This window comes from Vulpes lagopus, chromosome 22 (assembly GCF_018345385.1).
Source record: "Vulpes lagopus strain Blue_001 chromosome 22, ASM1834538v1, whole genome shotgun sequence".
Lineage (NCBI taxonomy): Eukaryota > Metazoa > Chordata > Mammalia > Carnivora > Canidae > Vulpes > Vulpes lagopus.
This window is the reverse complement of record NC_054845.1, coordinates 15238117-15264964: the sequence shown is the minus strand read 5'-3', so window position 1 is coordinate 15264964 and position 26848 is coordinate 15238117. Positions and strand designations below refer to the sequence as shown.

Here is a 26848-nt window from a genome sequence, read left to right as displayed (position 1 = left end):
TATAGACATTTTAATTCCTGCAAAAACATTATTAATCTTTTCCTTTCTGTCTTATGCTTGGAAAATTTTCTGCATTAAAAAATCAAATGACCCTTCAGCTGTATTGTCGTAACATGGACTGATTGATTGATTGATTCACTCATTCAGACAACATGGCTTGACTTTTTTCAGAAATTTAAGGTTTAAATCTACCTGGCTTTTATTTTGATGCATGTTAAAAGGTGAGGATATTCCCCTACTCCTACTTTTTTGCTTTAATAGCCAAAGCTTCAGGCAACCCGCAGTAAAATCAGAACTTTGACATGTAGCCCACTCTTTCCCTAACTTCCCCAGACAGAGGCAGAACCGAAGTGATGTTTAATCGGTGTGTCTGGTGGAGGCGCAGTGGATGGGAGGGTCTAGGACTTCTTCTTCTGATACTTTGCTGGCATCATTGTTATTTTTTATTTTTTAAGTGTTAGCTATTGTTAAACAATTGTTCTTCTAGAAGCACTTTAAAATCATTTCTAAAATGCCAAATTAATCTTATTCTTTTGGCTTGAGTTGCATTAAACCTGTATTTTGTGGTGCAAATGTCTGTCAGTAATGGTTGTTATGTAGCTTACTTCTTATCATTCTAGGTTTCTCACTGAGGACACTTGGCTCTTTCATGCCTCTTGTTCTTATTTTGAATAAACACCTTTCCCTTTGTACCTTGTTCTTAATTATTGATGATGGTATACTGGAAAGTTACGGATTTTTTGAATCATTTTCTTATAAAAAGAAACCCTTCTGGACTCTCTTGATAATTTCAAATACGGGTTTAGTTTGAATTTCTCGCTTCTAAGTAAACAATCATACAATCTCGGGGAAGGGGAGACATTTTGGTCTCTTTCTTTCCAGTATTTAAACCTCTCATGTCTACTGCATGTCTTCATTCCTGAGAGAATCCAGATCTTCCAGAACAATACTAAATAATGCAAGAGATGATGGAACAATTTCTTTTACTTTAAAGGGAGATTTCATGAGGGCATTTCTCTCATGCTTCTCCATTAAATATGATGGTGTTAGTTGTTGGATTGAAATTCCTTTTAATGTGACGGAAGTCATTTTCTATTCCATTTATGTTTTTTTATGGAGATAGGCAATCAGAAGTGATTTTGAATTTATTTTAAATCTCTTCTTTAGCCTCATTTGAAATGATCCATGTTTTCTCTTATTGGAAGCATTGCATAAGTAGTCCCTGAGAGTAAACATTCCTGTCATTGCTGAAACTAAAAGCTGTATTTGTTCACAGTGGACAATATAACTTAAATTTGTTTTACTTATTTTTTATTTAGAATTGCAACATTTATGAGTCAAAATAGTCTCTTTCTGTCTCTTTCTCAATGCTGTCTTTGTCAGTTCTGAGCATTTGAGTTTTAGTGGTTAATTCAGAAGCTCGTCATTTTTCATCTTATGTTTGAAGCAATTTATCTAAGATAAGAATTATTTATTTTATTTTTTAAACAGATTTATTTACTTATTTTAGATAGATAGAAAGAGAGAGAGAGCCCGCACAAGCAAGGGGAGGAACAAAGGGAGAGGAAGAGAGAGAAAATCCACAACCAGACTCCCCGCTGATCACAGAGTCCAATGCTAGGTTGGATCCCAGGACCCTGAGATCATGACCTGAGCTGAAATCAAGAATGGGATGCTCAACTGACTGAGCCACCCAGGAGCCCCAGAACTATTTATTTCTTAACAATTGCTGGAATGTAAGAGTAAAATCCTAGTACACTGAAGCCTTTATAATATTTAGACAAATTTTTCTTTCTTCAAAATTAAGTCTATTAATGTTTTCTTCAGGTAACTTTGATAATTTAGTTTCTTGAGAACATTATTTACTTCAACAAGATTTCAAAGTTTCAGGTTAAGTAAGGTATTTTAAACTTGTCATTTTATTTCTTTTTCAAATCTTCCCATTCTACTCTAATTCAACTCAAATATGCTCAACTTTAACCTCAAAAGAATAAAGTCACATTTCTATCTGAAGGATCAAATCAATATTTGTTAAGAAAACCTACATTCTCAAAATACATAACTACTGGTCAGTCTTTGGCCTATTTAACACGGACAATTAATTGCATATGTAGTTTTTCCCAAAGAGTAGCATGTATAAGGTTAATCTGATGTTTGCAAGCATAAAGTTCATTGTAAATATTCTCTCCAGCTAAAAAAAAAAAGACCTATGAATTAATGGGTACAAGTGGTACACACAAATAATTGTAACGTAATTTGTATTGTTCTCTGTGGCATGTTTTAGAAGCCTCAATATTAATACCCTTAAGAAGACACAAAACCTATCCTCATTTACATATTCCTGAGCAACATGAATTTTCTCTTACCCATTGCTCCCAAAGTGGGCAGTTGTCACCCCAACACTATAAGACCCCTTTGCAGCCACTGACCTGGATTGTCCACTTAGTAAAAAGTTCAGTTTTGAGGGAACTGTTGCTAAGTCTACATCCTAAAGGTGAGCTGCATTCGACTTTGATGTCTTTAAAGACTCCAGTGTCCATAGAAACGAAGTCTCTGCCCCAAAATGTGCCCATATAACTTACAGATAAAGATTCCTTCTGCCCATAGGGGCCTTACAATGGCAACTGAGTATCACACAACGTGATGGTATTCAAAACTAGGGGGGTACAGAAGGAAAACCAGCACATACACACGTATGGAAAATGTTAGGGAATTTGGAAGGGAAGAGATGGGGGGGGGGGGGGGGGGGAATGTAACCAAAAAATCTCAATGAAATTTTTCCATCAGAGGAATTAGAAATGCCATCTTGTGTGTGTGTGTGTGTGTGTGTGTGTGTGATCTGCAAATACTTCATCACCTTTTCCATCGGTTCTTTATTTGCCCTAGGGGGTGCAACTGCACTTGCAGGCCTTCCCCCCAGTCGGGGTAATCAGTACATTCTGATCCTAAGCAAGGTCTTCCAAATAGTAGCTGTAATGCTTTTCAATCCCCCAAGAAAAAGTAAACATCTCATGCTGCAGCGGTGCTGGGGAGAAGCGTGAGAGGAACTGGGTCTTGCCAACACCCCACCGCGGCGCACCCCCGCGCACCCCTGCACCCCTGCACCCCGGGCTAACCCGCAGCGCCCGCGCGCGGACCTCGCACGCCCCCTGGTGGGCGCCGGGAGGAACGCGGCGCTTGCACGGGCTCCAATCCACCTTAGTTTCTCAAGCTCCTGCTTCCAATAAAAGAGGAAGAAAAGCCTTTCCACAATTCACCCATTTTTCCACCTTAACGTTTCTACTTTTCCAACGAGGAAGTTTAACAGAGGTTCTGCTGTTGGGGTTTCTCTCCTTTACCCCACTCTCCTTTCATTCTATCTCATCTCTTTGGTGTTTGTTAGTTGCTACACCTATCTTATTCATGCAGTGAATTTTTTCCTTTGATTTAAAAAAATTTTTTTTAAATTATGCAAATAAGACCTGAATCTGTTTGCCTTTTAAAAAGTTAAAATGTTGCAGGTAAAGGTAAAAAGTCTTTTCAACAGTGATTCCCAACCCAGGTCGGGTTCCTACTTCCTCGGAGGTAATCTGTTTGGGGGAGATCTTCGCATTGGTTTGAGATGTATCTGTGCATTTTCATATATGTGTATGTGTGCGTGCACGTGTGTGTGTGTATGCCCAAACTGGGCAAACGGCTAGTATCTATTAACCTTGACACCTGGGGATCCCCGGGTGGCTCAGCGTTTAGCGTCTGCCTTCAGTCCAGGGCCTGATCCTGGAGTCCCCGGATCAAGTCCCATGTTGGGCTCCCTCCATGGAGCCTGCTTCTCTTCTCCCTCTGCCTGTGTCTCTACCTCTCTCTCTCTCTCTCTCTCTCTGTGTGTGTGTGTGTCTCTTATGAATAAATAAATAAAATCTTTAAAAAAAATAAACTGGACACCTGAGAACCTTGCACACACATTCATGCTTAAGGAGGCACGTACAGCTTTGTCCGCTGTAGCATTGCCTGTACTTTTGAAAAACTGGAAACAGCCTAACATCCTTCATTTGAAAATGACAAAATGAACCATAGGACCTATTATATGGATGCACCAGGCAGGCCCATACGTCTAACCTGAAATGCTTCTCAACTGCAGAACAATAGGTGGCACATAATAATATAATATTTATCACCCAGTTACCCCATCCCTTCCAGCAATCCTCAGTTTGTTTCCTATGAATAACTGGGTGATGGACATTAAGGAGGGCATATGATATAATGAGCACTGAGTGTTAAATAAGCCTGATGAACCACTGACCTCTACCCTGGAAACCAATAATACATTATATATTAATTAATTGAGGGGTTTTTTAAAAGATTTTATTTATTTATTCATGAGACACAGAGAGAGAGGTAGAGACACAGACAGAGGGAGAAGCAGGCTCCTCGCAGGAGCCCAATGTGGGACTCGATCCCAGGACCCTGGGATCACACCCATACTGAAGGTAGATGCTCAACCACTGAGCCACCCAGGCATCTCAATTAATTGAATTTAAATAAATTTAAAAAAAAAGTTCACTCATTCAAAGACTATGCTAGGCATTGGAAGCTGTTTGAGCATTTGAGTGAAGAGGCAGGCAGGCCCAGGTAATTCCAAAGGGCCACAGAGCACACACACACACACACACACACACACACACACACCGAGTGTGACTTTGTAGTTCACCATCTTCTTCCTGCCCTTCCCTCTTCCTTTTTCAGGCTGTTCCTGCAGGCGAATGTTTCCAAGGTGGCCAGCCCCTCTTCAGATCTTTTGCAGGAAGGAGATAAGGCCACAGAGTGTAGCCGCAGCTGCTTATAAATGTAGAGTAATGAGATCCAATCTCCTATTCAGACATGTGGGAGCCAAGGGCCAGTACGCAGTGCCCCAGGAGCTGGGCCAGGCTGGGTCAGGTCAGGACTTGCACTAGGGTGCCATGTAGGGAGCAGAATGTGATATGAGGAGAGGCAAGGTTCAGTGGGAAAACCCTAAGTGAGAGCTGAGCTGATCACTATTGATTTAAATAGCCTTGCTGAATTCAAAGGGAAGCCATGACTCTCAGTACACATTCACGTGGAAAGCAATGGAAAGCTGAGAAAGTTTAAGTAGAAGGTGGTGGACAGAAGGGAAAGATTTCTTTTAAAAAAGGGGAAAAAAGATTGTATTTATTTATTTATTTGAGAGAGAAAGAGTGCACAAGCAGGGAGAGGAGCAGAGGGAGAGGGAGAAACAGATTCCCCATTGATCAGGGAGCCTGACACGGGGTTTGATAGTGGGCTCAGACCCAGGGCCCTGGGATCAAGACCTGAGCCAAAGGTAGAAGCTCAACCGACTGAGCCATCCAGGCACCCTGAAGGGAAAGATTTCTTGAACCAAGGAGAAGAAAGTGATCCTGCTGCTTTTCATAGATGCCTTTGGGGAGGGAGGTTTTCGGGGCAGCAACCTAACTCAGGCAAAGGACATTGTAACTTAGTTTTTAAACCTAAAAATCTTGTTTATGTTGAAATCCTTTTAAAGAAGAGCGTCATGTAGAAATGAGATCATGAAACTGTATCGTGAGCATGTGAACATCTGCATCCTTGTATCTGAGCCTAAATCCAAACACTACTCACTTTTTGAAATATTGTATTATATAAATAATATATATGTAACTAATATATATTACATATGTAATTTATATATGGAATTATCATGGTCCTATGGTGAATTTTTAGGAATGTGGCTTAAATTCACATCAAAAGCCAAAGCCTTATTTTCTGTATTTCTTGCTTTAGACTGTGGTTGGCATCAGGAATGTCCCGTGGAGAACTCATGAGTCCATTAATGCGCTCCAGAAGGAAAGAAGGTGGGCCCCACGTGTGACTGCACAAACACTGACAGCAGAGACAAACCAAAAGCATTTCCCTTTGCTTTTATGGGAACAATCTCTGCAAAGATAACACCATGCCTTTTTTTTTTTTTTAAGAAGAAATTCCTTAAACAGAGAAATTGTAAGCCTGATAGGGTGGTAAAAGGGGGCTTTGGCTCTATTTGAGTAGTTAAGCATGACATAAATAAATCATCTGGCTAATTATATTAAGGTTGGGGGACAGCATGGGAAAAAGAGAAACTGATACATCACTGGTGGTCATGATAAGCACAGCACTGTCTAGAAAACTATCTGAGAATATATCTTTGCAGTCTGCTATCGAATCCCTGGGCTGACTCCTTTCTGAAAAATCCATCATAAAGATATATTTGAAACTGCAATTATGATCAAGGATTTTAGAGTCAGACTCTCATTTCACCTGAGTATGACTGCCTGGAAGTTTGTGGGCTCTCCTTCAGAGATGCCCACTTTGGGTGGGAGCCCAAACTAAATTCCAAGACCTCTTCAAAAGTGATTTAGGAATTTCAAAGGTTCTTTTTTTTTTCTATCAGAAGACTCTATTAATATTTATTGAAGTATAGTCAACATACAATGTGACACTAGTTACAGGGCTACAACTTAGTGACTCCATTTTGTACATTAGTCAGCTCTCCCCATGAGAAATGCAGTCACATCTGTTCCCATACAAAGTTACAGTAGTACTGACTCCTTTGTCTAGGCTGTACTTTCTCAATTTCTGTGGCTTATATATTTGAGAACCACATGCTTATAGCTCCTAATATTCATCTATTTTTCCCATCTCACACCCACTTCCTCTCTGGCAATCAGTCAGCATGATCCATCACATTGACCAGAGAAAGGACAAAAACTCTATGGTCGTCTCAATAGTGGCAGAAAAAGCATTTGAAAAAACACAACATAAAAAATATACTGGGTTTTGAGGAAATATCCATCAACAGAATAAAGTCCGTGTAGGAAGGCCTGTAGCTGACATGGTACTCTGTGATGAAGACCTGAAATCGTCTCCCCTAAGAGCAGGAACAAGACAAGGAAGTCCCCTCTTAGCCCTGGAAGTCCTATGGTAGGAAACAGACAAGGAAAAGAAAAGGCATCCACACATGTAAGGGGAAAGTCAAACTGTCCCTATTTGCAGAAGACACGGTTCTGGAAACAGGAAACCCTAGAGGCTCCACCAGAACTGTTAGAGCAAATGAGGGACATCACTTGGGGACACAAAATGAACATAGAAAGATTGGTAGCCTTTCTGTGTACCAACAATGAACACTCAGAAAGGAAATTAAGAAAATGACTCCATTCTCAGTAGCATCAAAAAGAACAAAATAATGAGACTGCACCAAGGAGGAGAAAGGCTTGTACACTGAAAACTGCAAGACTTTGGGAAGACATCGGGGCTTATGGGGTGGGAGCCTTCATCTTGTTAAAATGTCAATAGTCCCTAAAGCAACTGTCACTTTCAATGGAGGAATTTCAAAGGTTCTAATACTGATAAATCTTGCTGCATTTCCCACCAACGACCTAATTTCCACAAATCCACAAATATGCTAACCACACTGACTAAAGAATAAGTAACAGTTGACTCAGCCAATTTTAATTGTATGCATACTCTATAACAAGGACTATTTTAGGCCTGGGCCTGAGGGCATTTGGCAACAGGCAAAATAGAAGGAAAAAGTTGCCAGAATAAAGAGGCAATAAGCCATTATTAAGTGATAGAGTAAGTAACATGTAAGTAAAATACTTAGTAAAATATGTCATATGTCATATAATGTGACTGTCCAGAGGTTTGAAGGCTGGAGACCAAATCCAAAATCTCAGATCATATCAAACTCTGTAGCAATTAGACATGGCAAAAGCCATGGAGACTAAAACAAAGTAGTGAAGGAGAAGGGAGGTGCTGGAGGCGAGGTTGGGGGTCCTGGTTTGCAGTTTCAAGTAGAGAAATCAGAGATGGCCTCATTGAAAATAAGATAGTGTGGGGGCCTCCGTGGCTCAGTGGTTGAGTGTCTGCCTTGGTCTAAAGTGATGATCCCAGGGTCCTGGGATCGAGACCCACATTGGGCTCCATGCAGGGAGCCCTCTGTCTATGTCTCCCTCTGTCTATGTCTCTGCCTCTCTCTCTCTGTCTCTCATGGATAAATAAATAAAACCTTTTAAAAATAAACAAAAAAAATATGATGGTGAGAGACGACTTGAAGGATGTGAGAGGTAAGGAAAGCAACAACCTGGGGAAGGAGCGTTTCAGGCAGAGGTGCCAAAAAAGCAGACTCCCAGGGGAGGACAGGCCTGGTGTGTTCAGAGTAGGCAAGAGCTCTGTGTGGCTGCAGGGCAATGAGTGAGCAAGAGGAGGTAGAGAGCAAGTGAAAGAGGAAAGGGAGTCTTGGCCAACTTTGGGTCACGTCTGCCTCTGAAGAACTTTGGCTTATTCTACACAGGGTGGGAGACCGTTGGAGAGTTTTGAGCAGCGGAGTGACATGATCGGGTTTATGTTTTATTATATTTATTTATATTTGGTTTATGTTTTATTTTTTATTTATTTTTATTTAGTTGGTTGGTTGCCCGAGTTTTTTTAAATTTGTGTTTTAAAAGAATTGCTCTGACTGCTTGGTTCATTCTTAAACCAATAAACAACTAGACTTAGGAAGAGAAGCCGAAACAGACTCACAATTCATGTACTGCCCACCTCATTGTTCCTTTCCTATCCTGGTCAGGTGTTAGGTGTTTAGCCATGACATGTATCCCGTCATCCTATATGGAGCGATTCCAGACAAAAGGAATAAAGGAATAAATAAAGTCAATATTCAAATTTAAGTCGCTAGTGAAGGTAATCCAAAACATGCATGATGAGTTTTCTGGAACACCTCTAATGCCAATGAAGTTCTTGGTGGAATCATATATGTAAGAGACATGAAGGGCAGCAGTGCCCAGTGAACGGCCAAGCAGTGTTGATCAATGTTAAATAATAGCGGAGGCCCAGGCTTCTCCAGCATCTTGTCCCACAGAAAAGGACTCACAGCACATCTCGCTAGGGCTCCAGTTAGTGTGCTGGCGTCTTGTCCTTCCAACGCATTCAAACCTGTCCTCTTTGCAGATTCCTTAAAAAACAGTTAAGCCGATACAAAGACAAGTTGCGAGCCATATATGCCTCCCAGGAAGAAAAGAGTTGCAGATTTGAAACAAAGATTCACAAACTCACAGCCAACCAGGAGAGCCTGTGGACCCAGCTACAGCAGATGGGGCAGGATCTCCAGGTATGAAATGTGGGGGACCCTGGCCACCTGGGCCATCCAGAAATCTGACCGCAAATCCTCTGGCTGTGAGAGAACTTCAACCTGAAGCTTCTCATCTCACATACATCAGCCTCTTCTCTTTCCCTCTTCTCTCCTTACCCTCTTCACGTCTCCCTTTCATCCTGCAGACTATACCCTTCCCCTTCCTGAAGGCAGCGCTGTTAGGAGAATTGATGGCACAGATTCGGTGCCATTTAGAAACTATAGATCTGTGGGATGACTGGGTGGGTGGCTCAGTGGTTGGGCAGCTGCCTTGGCTCAGGTCGTGATCCCCGGATCCAGGATCGAGTACTACTTCGGGCTCCTGAGGAGCCTGCTTCTCCCTCTGCCTATGTCTCTGCCTCTCTCTGTGTGTGTTTCTCATGAATAAATACAGAAATCTTAAAAAAAAAAAAATAGAAACTATAGATCTAGAGCCAAGCAGTCCTTTATAGCATTGATTCTTAGCCTCTTGGTCTCTACATCCTTTTTTACATTCTTAAAAAATTTTGAGGATCCCAAGGAGCTTTTGAAGTTGATATCTATTCCTCTTTACCATGGTAAAATTAAAAGTGAGAAGAGGCTCAAAAGTTTATTAATTTAAAAATGGAATCAACCCACTACATATGAAACAATTTTAAACAGTAACTATATATATATATATTTTTTTTTAATATTTTATTTATTCATGAGAGACACACAGAGAAGGAGAGAGAGAGAGAGAGAGAGGTAGAGACACAGGCAGAGGGAGAAGCAGGTTCCATGCAGGGAGCCTGACGTGGGACTTGATCCTGGGTCTCCAGGATCAGTCCCTGGACTGAAGGCAGCACTAAACCGCTGAGCCACCCGGGCTGCCCCAGTGAGTATATATTTCTTTAAAAAAAAGAAGAGTGGCATCTTTTTTTTTTTTTTTTTTTTTGGTACTACACCAAAACATAATAGGTGCTTGTTCCTTAAAAGGTAGCATTGTATCTGACATCGTATCTACCTCACACTCTGTTTCATTAAAATACAATGTTCTGTTGTGCTCTTTGAATCTTCTATCCCTGCATGATTTTGCAACATGATACACCGGTAATTTGGAAGTTCACTGAGCTATGCCAGACTTCCTAAAGCTCATTATAAAATATGCATCCCCCCCGCAAAAATCACATTCATTAAAAAATCACATTATCACCATTAACCTCATTGGGTAAGTCTTTAAGACTATGCGCATGGTAGTGGATGCAAGTTTTTAAAAATTCTGATGTTTGGTCAAAAGCTCAACTGTTAAAATTGGCAATACATATTGTTAATTGTTTCCTCACTGTGACAGTCTCACTTCACTCATTATTGAGAAAATATTTGCCAAACAACCACGTCTGAATAACATTCTGCAAGTGGTTCTTTCACACAAAAGGCAATTTTTCTGTTTCAATGACATTAGAAGTACTTTACACACCTCCCCTTTCATCATACACAATATTGAAAAGATATGTTATAATTAGGCAAAGTAAGAGTTTTTGTTACACCATCAAGGATATTCTTAAGTGGAACTGTTTTTGTTATCATTTGCTTGGTTGGTGCTTTGAGCTGCAAGGGCATGATGGTAGAGAATACCATGGCTACTAGCCCTGTCTGGTGCTGCCTTGATTTATACTAAGGCGCCAATAGCTTTAGCCTTACTTATTTTTGACTTTGTCCCAATCCAGACAAATGTCAACACAGTGAGCAGACGAATAACATCTAAGTATCATTGCGAAAATAATTGTGACCTTGCAGACCTCTAAAAAGGTCTCAGGGATTTCCAGGAGTCTGTGGACCACACTTCAGGAATTGTGCTTTGTGGGGAGCATACCCCCTAGACTTTATACCTATGAATTATTATAAAAGCCACCCCCCAACATACCTACCTAAGTGGATCATTATGAACATGTTTATTGTAATACAATTTAGCTACCAATTCAATATATGCTGATGTTCTCAGAAATGCCTTGTGATATTTTTAGAACTTGAACCTTTAGGACCTAGAATTTCCCCAGATTCCTCATGATTACTCCCTGTGATATTTTAGAATCTGAGCTGTTGTACCTTTTGTGGATAGTTTTATATGGACATTGAATTCACGGCATAAAACAAAGTCAATAATAATGGATTTAGAAAGGAGAAGGAAAAAATCTTGCATTAAAATTTCCTACCAGAAGATGGAAACTTAATGCATTTATGAAAAAAATTAAGATAAATGTTGATTTCTTCATAAAGTTTTCTTTATCCAGGCAGTGTTACAGCCACTCCATCCTTCATCTTCTTCCTGTCAAAATATGATTTCCAAGGGTGACCATGGAAAGGGTGAAAGGTTTCAGAGGGAAGGAGATTCTTCACAGGTCTTGAATGCCACTGAGAATCATTCAGAATGGGAACCTCTTGCTTACCCAACCATGAATGACAGAAGTCACCAAAGTCTACCAAATGCAGAGCATGATCTACCAAACTCAGAATCACTGGAGACGGTTTTGCAGCTGAAGTCAACACAAAGCACCAGGGCACAAAGCCAAGCAGAAAAGACCTCAAAGGAAGTCTTTAGCTCCCCTCCGGGTTCCCAGGGAGGACTGCTGCAAGACACCCCCCAAATTGTTCCTGCTGAAATCAATGGTCCTGCTCTGGCAACAGAAATGAAAGTCATGGTTAACATCCAGCAGGGAAAGGATGAGCTAGAGGGAGAGGAACTGCAAGAACTCTTGTCAAAACTTACAGATGCCTTCACTCTAGAAATGTCACCAGGTAAGATTTTCCCAATCAATGGAGAGAGTGATGGCCTGGGATTCAGGCTGCCATTTAAACCTTGATTTTTTAGGTGGGGAAGGGGCAGAAGGAGGGAGAGAAGGAGAGGACCCTCAAGCTGACTCCCTGGTGAGCACAGAGCCCTACACAGGGCTCAGCCCCAAGTGCCCCTAAATACTTGATTTTATAGCATTATCCCAACAGCTACAATTCATCTAGTGAGTAACAGAGTTGTGAACCTTTTGGACATAAGTAGCCATCTCTGAATAGATGTAGAGCCATGCCCGATTCACAGGATTTTTGTGAGCATTAAAGGTGATAGACCATAAGAGAGTTTACTATAGCACCTGGCACAATCCAAGCATTCAAGAATAGTAAGTAACTACAAATATTTTAAAAATCAGCAGCTATTATAAGCTGAACTGAAGAAACAAAAACAAAAAATAAAAATGAGATGTCAAAGCTAAAAGACTTAAAAAAACAAGTATTTATGTGAAATCTAAATTATATAGCATTTACATTATGAAATTTTAAATTATAAATATAAATAACAAATATTAGATAATTTTGTTCTTGCAGTTATGATCAATAGTACTACTACAGATATAACTGAGCAACCTGATATTACCACTTAAAATGAGGATAATAAATGATGCTCTTCCTAGAGGATCATTGATTAAGTTTCTTTTTTTAATGATTAAGTTTCTATAATGTAATGTAAGTTTCTACCATCATTATCATCACCATATTCTTCATAAGTTAGAGTTCAATGATAAATTCTGAAGGCTCTTTTTAAAAATATTTTTAAGCTATAGTTATTTCTTCTGTTTTGGACTGACATTGTCTTACAGTGTTTTGTTACCTTTATATACCTATATGCCTATATCCATGTCTTTTAGAAGCCTAAGATCTTTTATGTTCAAGGGATCATCTAGAAATTTGCAATAAAACAAAGAATAACATTCTCATGTAGTTCTGAATTAGAAGCCTTCTCAAAATATTTCTGAATTGACGGATGAGTTTGCTAGAGCTGATGTAACAAAGTACCTACTATAGATTGGGTAGCTTAAACATCACAAATTAACTTTCTCACATTTTCTCATTAATTTTCTCCTGAAGGCTAGAAGTCTGAGATCAAAATGTCCCTCTGTGGCTTCCCCTATCCAAATTTGCTCTTTTTACACTTGATCTTAGCCAAAAAGCTGAGAAGCGATTAAATTTGCTCATTTTATAGACACTATTCACATTGGATTAGGACCCACCCACAGCACTTCATTTTAATTTAATTAACTTTTAGAAGAATCTATTCCAAATATATTCACATTCTGAGGTATGGGGGAGAGGACTTCCACATGTGAATTTAGGGAGGGAAACACAATGCAGCCCATAACAGTTGAGGAGCTGTAAAATCAGGACATCATAACGTCAGTCATATATTAAAGTTGGCAGAGCTGAGTCAATGACGTACTTATTTGGTGATTCTAAAAATCTCTACTGTGAAGAGTTGGAGTTACAATCCTTGTAATAGAGAAGACAAGATCACAAAGATGCCAGAAGCATGCTCAAACTGCCTGAGACAAAGACAGGATGGGAACTCCTTGTGCCTGATTCTGAGACTGACACAAGATTCCACCCACCATGTTTCTATCTTAACTTCCTTGAGGTCATGATGAGTACTCAAAGCAAAGTCAACATCTACTTGAAGTTCTTAGGAAAATTTCACATAAAAATTTGACTTTTATTCTGGAAAAGTCTTTTAGTCTTTAACATCTTCATTTTTATTTTTCAATTTGTCTCTCCAGCTGAGCTTATAAAAGCTGCTGATCCCTTGCCATACTCACAAATCTAGTAGACTATGTTGCACATTATGGATGGCTAATAAACTAGGTCTACTACATACATTGGGAAGACATTGTTCTAACACTTATGCAGCTGAAACTAAAATATTCATACATATTTTAAATTACCTTATTAAAATCTATATATAAAAATATATATCTATATATACACACATGAATATATTATTAAAAGGAAAATCATGAAAGGGTAAAGCTTATTTCTACATTTAGATGATGCCATAATGCATAAAGATGCAATTAGTATTGTCCAATCTTGTAGAAGATGCAAAAAATAAGTCCCCCAAAAGTACTTAATTTCCACTTTAAATCTTCCACTTAAAATTTAAATAAAACTGTTGAAATGTTTCTGCTGAAGTATGCATTATCATACAAAAGTGCTTATGATGTTAGCAAGAAGGTTCATACTTTCACTTTTTGTTATTATAGTAGTTTATACTTTGTGATGACTCAGCAAATGCTAATTGATAAGATTTAAATTTCCAGTCTTATTTCTCTTGTATCAGCCTTGTTTCTATAATGCCTTTTTAAAAAAAGATTTTATTTACTGATTTGAGAGAGACTGAATGAGAGAGAGAGCATGAGCAGGGGCAGGGAGTGGGAGAAGCTGGCTTCCTGATTAGCAGGGAGCCCACTGTGGGGTTTTGGGGCTTGGGGCTCTATTCCAGAACCCTGGCTCAGGGTTCAATCCCAGGACCCTGGGATCATGACTTGAGCTGACGACAGATGCTTAACTGGCTGAGCCACCCAGGCACCCCTCCTCAATGCTTTTAAGCATAGGATCTATGTTAATCTCCATGACTATTTGCATTTAAGCACTGTCACTCCTCATTCAAATACTTCTAAGTATATCTTTGTTCAGTCTAGTTTTGAATAGGATTCTATTTGCAAATTCTACTTAACCATTGGCAATATTGATTATAAAAGTATACTCCATAATTTATGCATAATCTATGCATGCTTACCAAAATTATACCAAACCTAATCAGAGCCACACTGATGAAGATGTGGGAAGACAAATAAACTAAATTAGGGTATTGGTTACCTTTGTTTTATTTCTCTGTTGTGGATGCTTCAGAAAAAAGCTGGAAGTTTTTGGTCATTTTACTGCTCCAGTTTTTTTTTCTTTAATTTGAGAATCATTTGGAAAACTAGAAAGTTCCACTATTATAAACATGATAAGATTTACTCAGACAGTGTCAACATATTCAGCCAGTGTTGTGATCATCCTAGTGATTTAGGCAGGCTGGGTCTGAGGACCCAAAGGTGTCCCACAGGACGAGCCAAGAGAGTCCTTTGATTCACCCAAGATGGAAATCAAATGCGAGCTACCAGGAGGCAAAAGCAGAGTTTATTGAAGACATATAGAGAGATAGATAGAGTATCCAGCGGACTCAAAAAGGAAAAAAGGGAGTCTTATCTTTGCTTGGGTTCTGGGCTTTTTATTGGCATTTGTGATCTGTTGCACATGTCCTCTCAGGCATGCAGGAACTGTTCAGAACAAGGATAGGGTCTAGGTGTTCATTATAAGGCACTTAATTCCCGGAAGCCAGGAGGTCTTGGCATCAAGATATCTAGCATCAGTGGTCTGGAATAAGCACATGATGGCTTTGCCCTGTCATTCCTTAGATACCATCGATTGTGCTGGAAGACCCTAAAGATTTCATTATCTCTTTGTCCCTTACAGGGAGGACATATCATAAGGCATGTATAGGGTGGGGGTTCAGATCCTAGCAAGAAGAGAAGCAGGAAAAGAATCAAAGGGGGAAAAAAAACCAAGCATTTTCCTTCACAGGGTCTCATTGGTTTCTCTGTCTCACTGTAGCTGACTATCCTTTCTAATGGGGGTTTTGCTAAGAGTCAATCCATTTTGGACATTAAGATGAACTTTACATTAAAAGCTTAATTAGACCAAAATAACAAGCCTAATGGTCAGTTTGTAGGCCATTGTAGACATTTACTGAACAGAGTCATTCAGTATCAGGCTAGGAAAACAGGATTTCATGAGACTATGAGAGTTTAATAGAAAGTATGTAGGAGAGGTTCCCCAAACCTCTTTGAATTCCAAATGTTGGGTTGCAAATCAGTAGCAAACAATTTGCTTTCCTTGCAGGAAAAGAAGTCAACTTGAAAGTGTCTAACACTATTTTCTTCTGTGGTGACACACACACACACACAAAAGACATAATTGTCTAGTTTTATTTTCTCATTAAATTATTTCCAGCCCATTTGTAAGTGAAATTTCCTGTGTATCTCTGAAATCCTTTTCCCAGCTTGTCTCCCATCACTCTTGGTCACCTGTTTACCAATTTTAAGGATGAGAAGGGAAGGCCAGAGAGTAGATGTGGGAGGGTTATTCCTGTTCCTTTCTTCTTCACGTGAAACCATCATCAAAATTATTAGTATAAATAATCAGAAAATGAAGCTTGAACTTGAGCAAATTCTAAGAAAATAAAGAGCAGTGGAAGCTCAGGAGAGAGAAGTGCAACAGTGTCTCTTTAGCTCACTTATTTAAGAAAGTAGTCTTCTCAAATATTGCCTGTGGATCCTGGGGGTATGTACTGAAATCTTGTTGAATCTTTCTCTGTCTCTGTTTCTCTCTCAAATATATGTATGTATGAAAAAGTAGAAGCCATTGCTCTCAATGAAAGAAGATACAGACTACCAGCAACTAAGCTCCATGAAGGTAGAAAAACCATTTCTAATTGATTCATCGTTTATTCACTCATTTATTAATTCCACAAATATTTCTCCAGCACTTATTATGTGCTGGATGCTGGGTGTTCATTTTGAAAGGGGCGCATTACATTTCTAAGATACGCTAACGTTAAAAAAAAAAAAAAAAAAGATACTCTAGTGTCACGTGGAGAATGGTTTGGAGAAGGAAGTGAGCAAAGAGACCAGGTAAAAGCCTGTTGTAATCTAGGCAAGATGTGGTGGCTTGGCCCCGAGGAACAGGGATATATTTATTGTAATGGGGAGACCTGAGATAGGGGGTGACACATCAAGAGTTCTGTTTTGATCACATTAAGTGTGAGTTTCCTGAGAAACATCCAGTATATCAGAGCACCCATCAATGTACACAATCTGGAGCTCACAGGACAAATCTTAGTACAAAGTAGATATCCAATACATATGGTTTTGCTTAATTAATTATTGTTGTAAGGAAGACACAGACTCAGCCTTTCCATTTCCCAGCAGAGTAGACTAGATAACCTAATACTTTTTAATCTCTATATCCATCATTCTGGTAGCCTCCTCTCACATCCCTGATTCATTCAGAGATTCATTCGGAGAGATTTTTAATTACATTGAAGTGAATTATTTTCCCATTTTTATTTCCTTTGGGCTGTCGATTGCACAGGTATTTCTAACATCTCATGAGGCTACCACTTGTGCTTTACCTTAATTCAGTCTCTATATAAATGGAATCTCAGGTGTATGCCAAGCATCCTGCTAGGAGCTATAGGTGAATGTATATCTTTGGCTTTTTTAACATTTCAAGAGACTGAAGCTAAAAGGAAAACAGCCAAATAATAAGAAAAACTTCCTATGAATGAAATGGATTATTGCTTTCCTATTTCTTTATTGCTGTATTTTAAGTTTTTATCACTGTGTGCTGAGAAGCAGAATATCCTAAAATAAGTTTGCCTCTGGACAAGGTTTTCTTTATTCAGGCAATAAAATATTATTTATTCAAGGTTCTTGTAGTTCTGGAACAATATTAGAGAATAGATACATTTAAAATGCCACGAATCCTCTCCTCTTATGTTCAACAGAAAATAGCCCAGAGGAAGCCATTATATAAATCACGAACCTAAAGTATATAACCAATAAAATAAGTCTTTCCAAGTTTTCATTTCACGCAATTTTATTTTTTATTAATCACACAAATAATGCTATACTGCATGTTCATCATAGTATTATGCCTAAGTGTACAGGATTTTTTAAAAATGGATTCATTCACTCCTTGTCACCAGTTTTCTCAAAGATAATGACTGTTAACAGTTTAGTGAATTTTCCTTCCAACTTTTTTCTGTATATTTTGATGTCTTTCTCCACATAAGTTAGATTGTTCTTACTTTTGATTTTTTTCACTTGCCAATATAGCTCAGACATTGAGCAATTTCATTTTTTAAATGCTGCATAATATCACAGAGTATAAATTGCCATAATTTATTTACTGATCTATAATTAAGTTGCTTCCAATTTTTTTATTGCCATAAGAATGGTTTGGTAAGTGTCTTTATGATCTATATCTTTGTACTCATATAGGAATATATTTGTAGCATCATTTCCTAGAAATATAATTCTTAGGTTAAAAATTATGCATATCAAACTTTTGGTTGATAACTGCCACACTGTAGATCTTTCTACAACACTATCTCTCTTATAATAGATCATAGGGAACCACTGAAAGCATTCACCAGTAGCTGTACAGCACAGATTTTCAAAGCATGGTCCCTAGACCAATGGCATCAGAATCACCTGGGACCATATCAGAAATGCAAATTCTTGGACTGCCTCCCTGATACACTATATCAATGAGGCATCTCCAAAGAAACCAAACCAATAGGATATAAATATAGAGATAGGAAAGAAACATTATTTTCAGGAATTGGCTATGTGATTATGGAGGCTGACAACTCCCCAGATCTACTGTCAATAAATTGGAAACTTAGAAGAACGTATGGGTGTGGTTCCATTGCAAAAGCTGGCAGGCTGGAGACCTAGGAAGATATTTCGGTTGAAATCTGAAGGCAGAGGAAAACTGATGTTGCAGCTGCAAGGCAGTCAGGCAGGAGGAATTCTCTTACTCAGCTTTTCTGCTTAACTTAGGTCTTCAGCTGATTGGATGAGGCCCGACCACATTAGGGAGGGCAATCCGCTGTAGTCGGTCTGTAGATTCAAATATCAATCTCATCCAGAGACACCCCCACAGCACACCCAGAATAATGTTTGACCAAACATCTGGGCATAGTAGCCAGTCAAGCTGAGGCATAAAATTAACCATCATATATACTGAATCAGAGCTCTTAGGGTAGGAGCTAGCAATCTGTTTTTACGCTCTCCAGGTGATTCTGACATATACCAGAATTTGAATACCGCTGCTCTAGAGTGGGCTTTCTGGCTACTCAGATTTGTGCTCTGAGTCGTGGAAGAAGGCCTTTTAAGAACCCACAACCAAGTGGCATTAGCAATTGATCATGACAAATAATAGCCATCTTATTTGCCAGCTGGTAGAAAAAGGACATTCTCATCAGGAATTGGGGAGGGAGAGTTTCTGTGCTAGAGTTTTAGGAAGATCAGCTTAAAAACCTGATCAGCTTAAAAACCTACAGGCACTTTCTCTGAAGGACTCTTCTGTTTGTTGATTTCAGGCCTGCAATCTTCAGTAGACATGGACCTGTATTGTGGAGCTGAGCGGGTGTGCAGGGCCTTCTCTGCTCTCGTTGATCAGATCACCGTGTCCAACTTGAAGTGATAAAGAGTCCAGGTTCAAAGGCTCCTTGGGATGACAATGAAACATGTTTTCAAAATCTATACTGAAAGAATTAAGCCTTTTACCTCTCAGTAATTTGGTGTGAAGCGTGAAGAAAGTAAGTTTTATTTTTAAATCTCCCTACTCATGTGTCTTAGTTCTTCAGTTCAGAGTAAATCCTTGGGAGGAAGGGGTGGTAGAAGGAAATGGAAAGAAGAGGCCAAGTTAAATCTGTGTATGCTGAGTTTCCAACAGAGGGCTATTCTTAATTTGAATATTAATATTCAAGTGTGTGATTTACATGAATTCATGCAACTGTTTTCTTCAAGTATTATTTAAATTATTGAATCGATGACCAAATTTTTCTATCTGGATGCTCCTGATGGAGAACAAGCTTGACACAGCACTAAACACACACACACACACACACACACACACACACACACACATGAGTGTATGCAAAACTAGTGAAATCTGAATAAACTCTGTGGATTGTACTAATGTCAATTTCCTGGTTGTATTATTGTACTATAATTATGCAAGATGTTACTACCGTTGAGGGAAACTGGATGAAAGGTATACAGGATATCTCTGTATTATTTCTTATAACTATATATGAATCAATAATTAACTCAAAATAAGTTTATTTTGAAAACATGAATATTTCTTGCTAAAATCCTATATCCAATGACTTTGGCTAAAGTACCCGCCAGCCCCCTTTCTCTGCGTGTATGATTGGGGTATAGATGCTTAACTTAATAACATCCAAGTAATAGCTAATATTTTTTGACTATCAGAGCACTTAGTTTCTAAGCATCTTATAAGTACTAACTCATTTAATACTCACAACAAAACTAGCAAGTAGTGACCTCATTTTATGAGGGAACTATGACACAAAGAGCATCAGTAACTTGCCAAAAGTTGCATGGCCAGTAGTTGATGAAGTTGAGATTTGAACCTGGGTTCTGAGCCTATACTCTATACTTTCTCTCAATAAATATTGCTCTGATTCTAGTGTTTTGCATATTATCTTGATGTGCAATCCATGTTGCATTTAGAGAGGCTACCAATTCTTTTAATATGATCTGTAATTTATAGTACTGTTCCAGAAGAAAATGATGTCCAATTTAATAGGATTAGGACTAGGTTATCCATGTTCAATCTCATGCTAATATTTGCTTTTTGGCCTATTACAATTTTTTAAAATTTTATTCTCTTTCTCACTTTATCCCGCTTGTTCCTTATAAGTTTAATAAGCATCCCCTAAAACACTGATCAGCAAGCTACACCCCACAAGCCAAATCCTGCTTACTGCCTGTTTTATCCAAGCTATGAGCTAAGAGTGGTTATTACATCTTAAAAAAATGATCAACAGAGTCAAACGGAGAATATGTTGTGACACCTGAAAATGATATGGATTTAGATTTCATTGTCCATAAACAAAGTTTTATTAGAACACAGCCATGCTCATTCATTCACATAGTGTCTATGATGACTTGTATTCTACAAAAGAAGAATTGATTATTAGTTTCAACAGAGACCAGATGGCCTATAGTCATATGATATTTGCTATCTGATCCTTTATAGAAAAAATTGGCAGGCCCTGTTGTATACTACCCAGGTGTGGGAGGAGCAAAGGGCAGGCTTTTCTATAAGCAAGAGTGGCAATAGTAGCATTTCTTCCATGATTTATAAGAAATAATAAGTTTACATGATGGTTTTTTAAGAATGTGATGAAAGGTATTAGAGAAAGTGGCATGAAAGTAGAACCATGAGTCCATGTAGAAATATAATGTGGCAGCTTTTAATGTGCCCTTCTCCTACCCAAGCTGAGGCTGGTTCCCCTTCCCAAGTTCCTTCCCCAGATTCATTTCCCCTGTTTTTAGGACTTGGTTAATTCTCAAATGCAGCTGTGTCTTCTGATAACCTTTAGATGGGGTTTTTAGTTTAAGGAGACCCCTCAACCTCCAGTGAAAAAACATTTACTGACGCTTCCTTTAGGTCTGGAAAAAGCAAGTGAATTGCCAACATATCTGAGATTCAAATTGGTTGTCAAGTATTGGTTGTGATAGAACAATTGGAAAGATGAAGTAATTAGAGATAAAAAAAAACGTCGCATTGTGTCTGGATCTCAAATATGTTTGCTCAATGGATTTCTCTGCTGTGAACCTCATCAGGTCTGTTCATTTTTCAGGGAAAAATTTTTAATGGATTCTTTCATTATAAAGCTGTTCATTTGACTTTTTGTTTGCCTTGCAATGCAAAATGTAACTGACCACTTACAGAACTTTAATATTTAATAAAATAGAAAATATGCTAATTGGAAAATACTTATACTTACTGCTATTTTATTAGAGTTTAGATTATCAGTGATGGTAACATCAAAGGTTGAAATAAAGAGACTCCAGTAATGTTACTTGAGGTCCAGAGCTTTTATTAATTTTGTTTCCATTAGAAGAATGCTTTACTTGCTATTTTTGTGCATTTTTTTGTTTGCTCTCTGTTTTATATAGTATTCAAAAATATCCTTTCAAACAAGATTTAGGTATTAGAGACAGTTATTAAGTGATAATTAATAAGTATAGTTCCTTTTATGCCTGTACATAAGCAATGTCTAATGGCTTGGAAGTCATGCAGTGTATTCAAGTTCAATGTATGGCCCTTTTGTTCATTAACAATATCCAGCATCCCAGAACAATTTATCAGAATGAATACAAACAATCTGATTTGTCCAATCCCCTGGTCCTCTTTGGAAGCTATTTTAACTCTCTCTGACAGTGGGATGGTCGGGCATTAAAGCCACCATTTGAAGGAACATGTTAGAATGAAACCTTAAGTACTTAGAATGTGGCTGATGATTTATCTCTGAACATTCCCATCATTTCAAGTAAACAAATGATCAATAGTCAAGAAAAACGTGGGGTTTTTTTTGAATTCCAAGATGTGAGATAGCTCTGAGGTTAGATTTATTTTCTCTTTATTTCCAGGCCACTGGTGACTTTTCCAATGAACTTAGACCCACTCTTGTGCAAGCGCATGCTTATCAAACCTTCAATCAACTCTTTCTTCTTTAGGAAAGGTGTTCTTAGTTGCTGAGAATATGCACCTGAAAGTAGAGAAAAGTAACTCATTGTTAGAGCACCAGATTATTCTCAGGTCACTTAAATGTCAATAAATTGGTTTTAAAAGAAAGTTTGTTGGGGTGCCTGGGTGGCTCATGAGTTGAGCATCTGACTTTTGGTTTCCATTCAGGTCATGATCTCATGGGTCCTGGGCTGGGGCCCTGCCTTGGGCTCTGCACTCTGCAGGGAATCTGCTTGAAGATTCTCTCCCCCTGCCCCTTCCTCGACTCTCACACCCTCTCTGTCTCTCTCAAATCTTTAAAAATAAAAAATAAAGTTCGTTGTTTCTGTCCCTATCAAAAGTCTCTGTAAATTTATTGCAGGAGTGTGTATGCAAATCTGTGCTTATGTGTCCTTTGAAGTTTAGTTAAATAACATAAATTAAGTAAATTGTAATAAATGCATTTCCTTGTTAATGAATGTGTATGTACTAAGATGTTTTTCTGATTAAAAAAGTAAAATTGGTCATTATACAATTTTTTATGTTAAAGCTTTAGGAAAAAAAAGAAAAAAAGCTTTATGCATATACACTCCAGACCATAATTTAATTAACCATTACATTTAAATCATTTCCAAGTTTTCTGTTGTTATAAACAGTATTCCAGGGAAGATCCTTGTACTGCATTGTTGGCCACATCTCTGAATGTTTCCTCAGGATAGATTTCTAGATGAGAAATTCCTGAAGATGTTACTAGGAAATTTCTTGGAACCAGTAAAGTGAAAAATCAAGCATTTGTAAAACCAATTATATATATTCCTGAAGCATTGTTTTCTCTAATGCTTAGTGTTTAAAAAATAAGCACAAACATTTGCCAGCTAGACACCAACGGCAAATATCATCATATTACAAATCTAAATTTTAATTTCCTCATCATGAGCAATGCAAAGACTCACAATCTTCCTAGAACATACAAACTGCCAGTCTCAGGCAGACAGGTTTTTCTGTTTTTCTCATTGGCAGAGCAAGGTTTGTTGCAGAAAAAGGCCATTATTTTTGGATGCAAGCAAGGATGTCAAAATCCCTTTATTTGCATTGAAGTTCTTACTAACCATGAGTTAAACTTAACTCTATTATTCCTATTTGAGAGTTAATCAGCCTATTCTTTTCCTAAATCAATTAATAACTCTCTATTTCTCTCTGCCTTGACATGATCCATGGTAATTCATTGGTTAAGCTGGATTACACCATCTTCACACTTTCTGGATATTTCAGCATTCAGTCATTGACTCATATCTTTTTAGACTAAATAACAATGAACTTTTGAGTCTTTCCTCAAGTGATGATATCTCTAGCCCTCAGAATTTTTGGAATTCTCTTTTCTGGATGCCTTCTGTTCCTGCTGAGCATTGTTAGAAACAACTACAGTATCCAAGTCATCACCCAGTTCAAGCTGTCCTTGAGGTAAAGCTCTTCCAGACTCTATCCATAGTTAAATACATGCCTTCCATAAATTCCCCTTTTATAGAATCACAGAACACTAGAATGGAGAATGTAAAGAGACTTTGTGGGCCATCTAATTCTTTCCTCACCCCTCTTTTTCAGATGAAGAAACTGAGAGCTAAATAAGTTAATTAAGTTGACTTAAGTTACATAGCTATTTGATATCTCTTGTTTTCATTATTTGTTGGCCCAATATTGACAAATATGATATATTAACATACATATAGGAGTTTAATGTTTTTAACAAAGCATGATTTTTGGCAACACTTCTCAAGTGCATTTAAACTATTTAAATTTGAGGACATAAAAATAACAAAAATCTTTTTGCAAGTTATGTAGACACATTAGTTCTTTCCTTCTGCTCTGGTGATTCGATATCCCCAAGAACTATAGAGACAAACATCTCTTCACCCTCACCCCATCCCAACCTGGTAGTAGATTAATCCCCTATGAACAATAGAAAAAATTAGTGGAGAATCTGTGCAGGTACATCCAGAGCCCAGTTGAATCACTAGAGATTTAATCAAGCCTCTTGAGATGAAACTCAGTGTTCCAGCAAATATTTAACTTTTAGACATGGTGTCTCCTTGACCCAAGACCCTCTCTGACTGTGATTATACAGTCTAAATGGAAAGTCTTGTTTCCTGATCTGCAAACAACTGTTTATGTCAAACATTAAAATAACTTCAATAAAGTAAAATATTCCCTCCTGCTACATAGCTGCTCTGGCTAAAGTTTGCAAACCAGCTGAGTCAACAGCAACTCTGTAGCAAGAGAAAAGAAAGTGCCTTCCAAAACTGAAAATAAATCTACTATTTTTTTAAAAGAAGAAGAAATTCTATGCTTAAATATGCTCAAAAAATTACATGTAGCTTCAGACTATTCTGATAGCCACATTGCAAGCAAGCAAACTGAAAGCTGTTTTAGAGAAAGACCTTATGTGTGTATATAATTGTTTTCATATTCACCTGAACACAATTATTATTATCTTCATTTAGTCTATAGATACTTTAGTAATTTAAAATGAGTGCAAAATACCTTTAAAAAGTCCCAGTAAATATGGGTAGTGATTTGAGAATGACAACTAAATCTGATAAGAATGGAAGAAAGAGTTCTATACCACAAGTGAAGAAAATATCCAATTCTATTGATACTGATGTCTAAACAGCCTCTGTTTAAAACAGTTTTTTAAATATTGGTAACCAACATTGAAAGACACTTACTTTGTATTTCTTTAGTAGCTAAGCTGGTAAAAGAATATTTCCTCTAAAAATGGAAATTGGTTTAAGTTACAATAACACTTGCCAAAATAGTAAATTTATCTATAAATAACAGCAATGGATTATCTGGTTTAATGGATCAGCAAACCATGAGGATTTTTAGCTATTGAGGTTAAAACAAAGTAGATATATAAAGGCTCTACAATATCTTGGGAAACGGTTGATCTAGAACTATTACTGTTAAGTATTATTCCAGTAGAGAAATTATAGGGATATAAATGCAAAAATTAGTTATGCCTCAGTTTTTCACTGTTGCATAAGTAATTCCAAGAGTTACTACCACCCAAACAGCCTTTGTTGCAAGGATTGGAAGCTCATTGGTTGAAACAACATTTAAAAAGGAACAAAAACAATATGAATAGAGCTAAGTTATCTATTTCTCAGCTTACTCACAGGGGCTCATTTGCTCTAATTCTAATTCTATAAAGGATATTTCTTCTAGTGCCCCCAAAGAAGACTGATTTTGAATATAATATTCGCACCACTGAGAATCTCTAAATTTGTCGGAATTTCCAAATTACTAAAAATTAATCACTCAGCTTGCTGAAAGTTAATTACATATTTGACATTTGTTCAAAAAGCAACAAGGAGTGAATCTGCAAGCCAGCCAATTTTTCTGCCTTTTATTTCACCAGCTAGGTACATTGCAAGGAGCCCCTCCATTTACATGGAAGCCATATTTTATTCTATTTAAAGGGGATAAAAGCTTGTGTGTTGTGAATATTCCCCAGACTTACATTCAAATCTTCCCAAGTCCATAGCATGTTAAAGACAGGTTATGACCCCTAATATTCAGGCTAATCACTTTATACTTTTGTGTTGTATTTTGGGAATCATGCTTTTCCTTACTTGTCTTTTTACTCTTCCTTGCTGGTATTTACATGAAGTATGAGAATGAAGACAATATAATGATATAGACAGCTACCATGAAATACAAAAGGAAGTGCTATCTTCCTATGACTTCTGTGATCTTGAATGCACCCCTGAGAGGAATATATGTGGCAATGAATTCCCCTAAAACCATTTCCCTCTTCCTCACAATTGGGCACATTCATACTTGATTGACCATTTTGAAAGACATGGGACCTAGAATTGACCACCTTGTTTTCTCCCTGTGTGCTGTGGATGCACTGCTGAAATCTTTTCTTCCTTCCCAGCCAATTGCCTCCTTCCTAAGCCATGGTTCCTGGAGAGGACACAGTCCACATAGATGTCCCAGAAGAGTTGGGCCAGATCCCAAAACAGTGCTCCATGCTTCAAGTTCTCAGATGACTTCAGGTAGATCATAAAATCCCAGAAACCTGAAACAGTGTTAGAAATTCGAGGCTTTCGCATTTCCAGGAGGAGGACTGAAGAAGATTCCCAGCACTGAGGATCAGCTTGGTTAAGAGCCAGCAGGTCTGTCTGGCTATGACAGAAGAAAGGAGAGACACAGCACATTCCCACAATGAGCAGGGAGCAGGTAAGGGTCAAGGGGCGGTAGATCCCTCTTCTGTTCCCAGGATCGGCCATGGGGCTGAAACTGAATGGAATGGAAATATCTTACAAATCTTTACTTGAGCTCCACTCAATAATGAAAATAATCATGCCTTTAAAAACCTTTGTGCCAGCAAACAAAATACACCATTGTCCCTAGGAAAATTCTTACACCATATCTCCCATGAGTCCCATTCTACCTAAAATGGGTCATTGCCACACCAGGTACTATGAAACCAAGATATTTAGATTAGAAAGTATTAATTTCTAAGAC

General features: G+C 38.1%; 2 protein-coding genes across 2 annotated transcripts in view; one reads left to right on the top strand and one right to left on the bottom strand.

The window, feature by feature from the left end:
- Positions 1-19258, top strand: part of DYTN (dystrotelin) — a 50640-nt gene extending 31382 nt beyond the window's left edge. The window contains exons 10-12 of the mRNA XM_041737485.1: positions 8980-9139; positions 11413-11917; positions 19155-19258. Of these exons, the coding sequence (XP_041593419.1) occupies positions 8980-9139; positions 11413-11917; positions 19155-19258 (769 nt within the window). The remainder of the gene's footprint in view (positions 1-8979; positions 9140-11412; positions 11918-19154) is intronic.
- A 2963-nt stretch (positions 19259-22221) lies between these two features.
- On the bottom strand, positions 22222-26610 carry FAM237A (family with sequence similarity 237 member A). Its single transcript, XM_041737222.1, has 2 exons — positions 26199-26610; positions 22222-22361 (listed from the first exon to the last, which is right to left on the bottom strand). The coding sequence occupies exons 1-2, from the start codon at positions 26608-26610 to the stop codon at positions 22222-22224; spliced, it is 552 nt and encodes a 183-aa protein (XP_041593156.1).
- Positions 26611-26848: the final 238 nt, after the last annotated feature.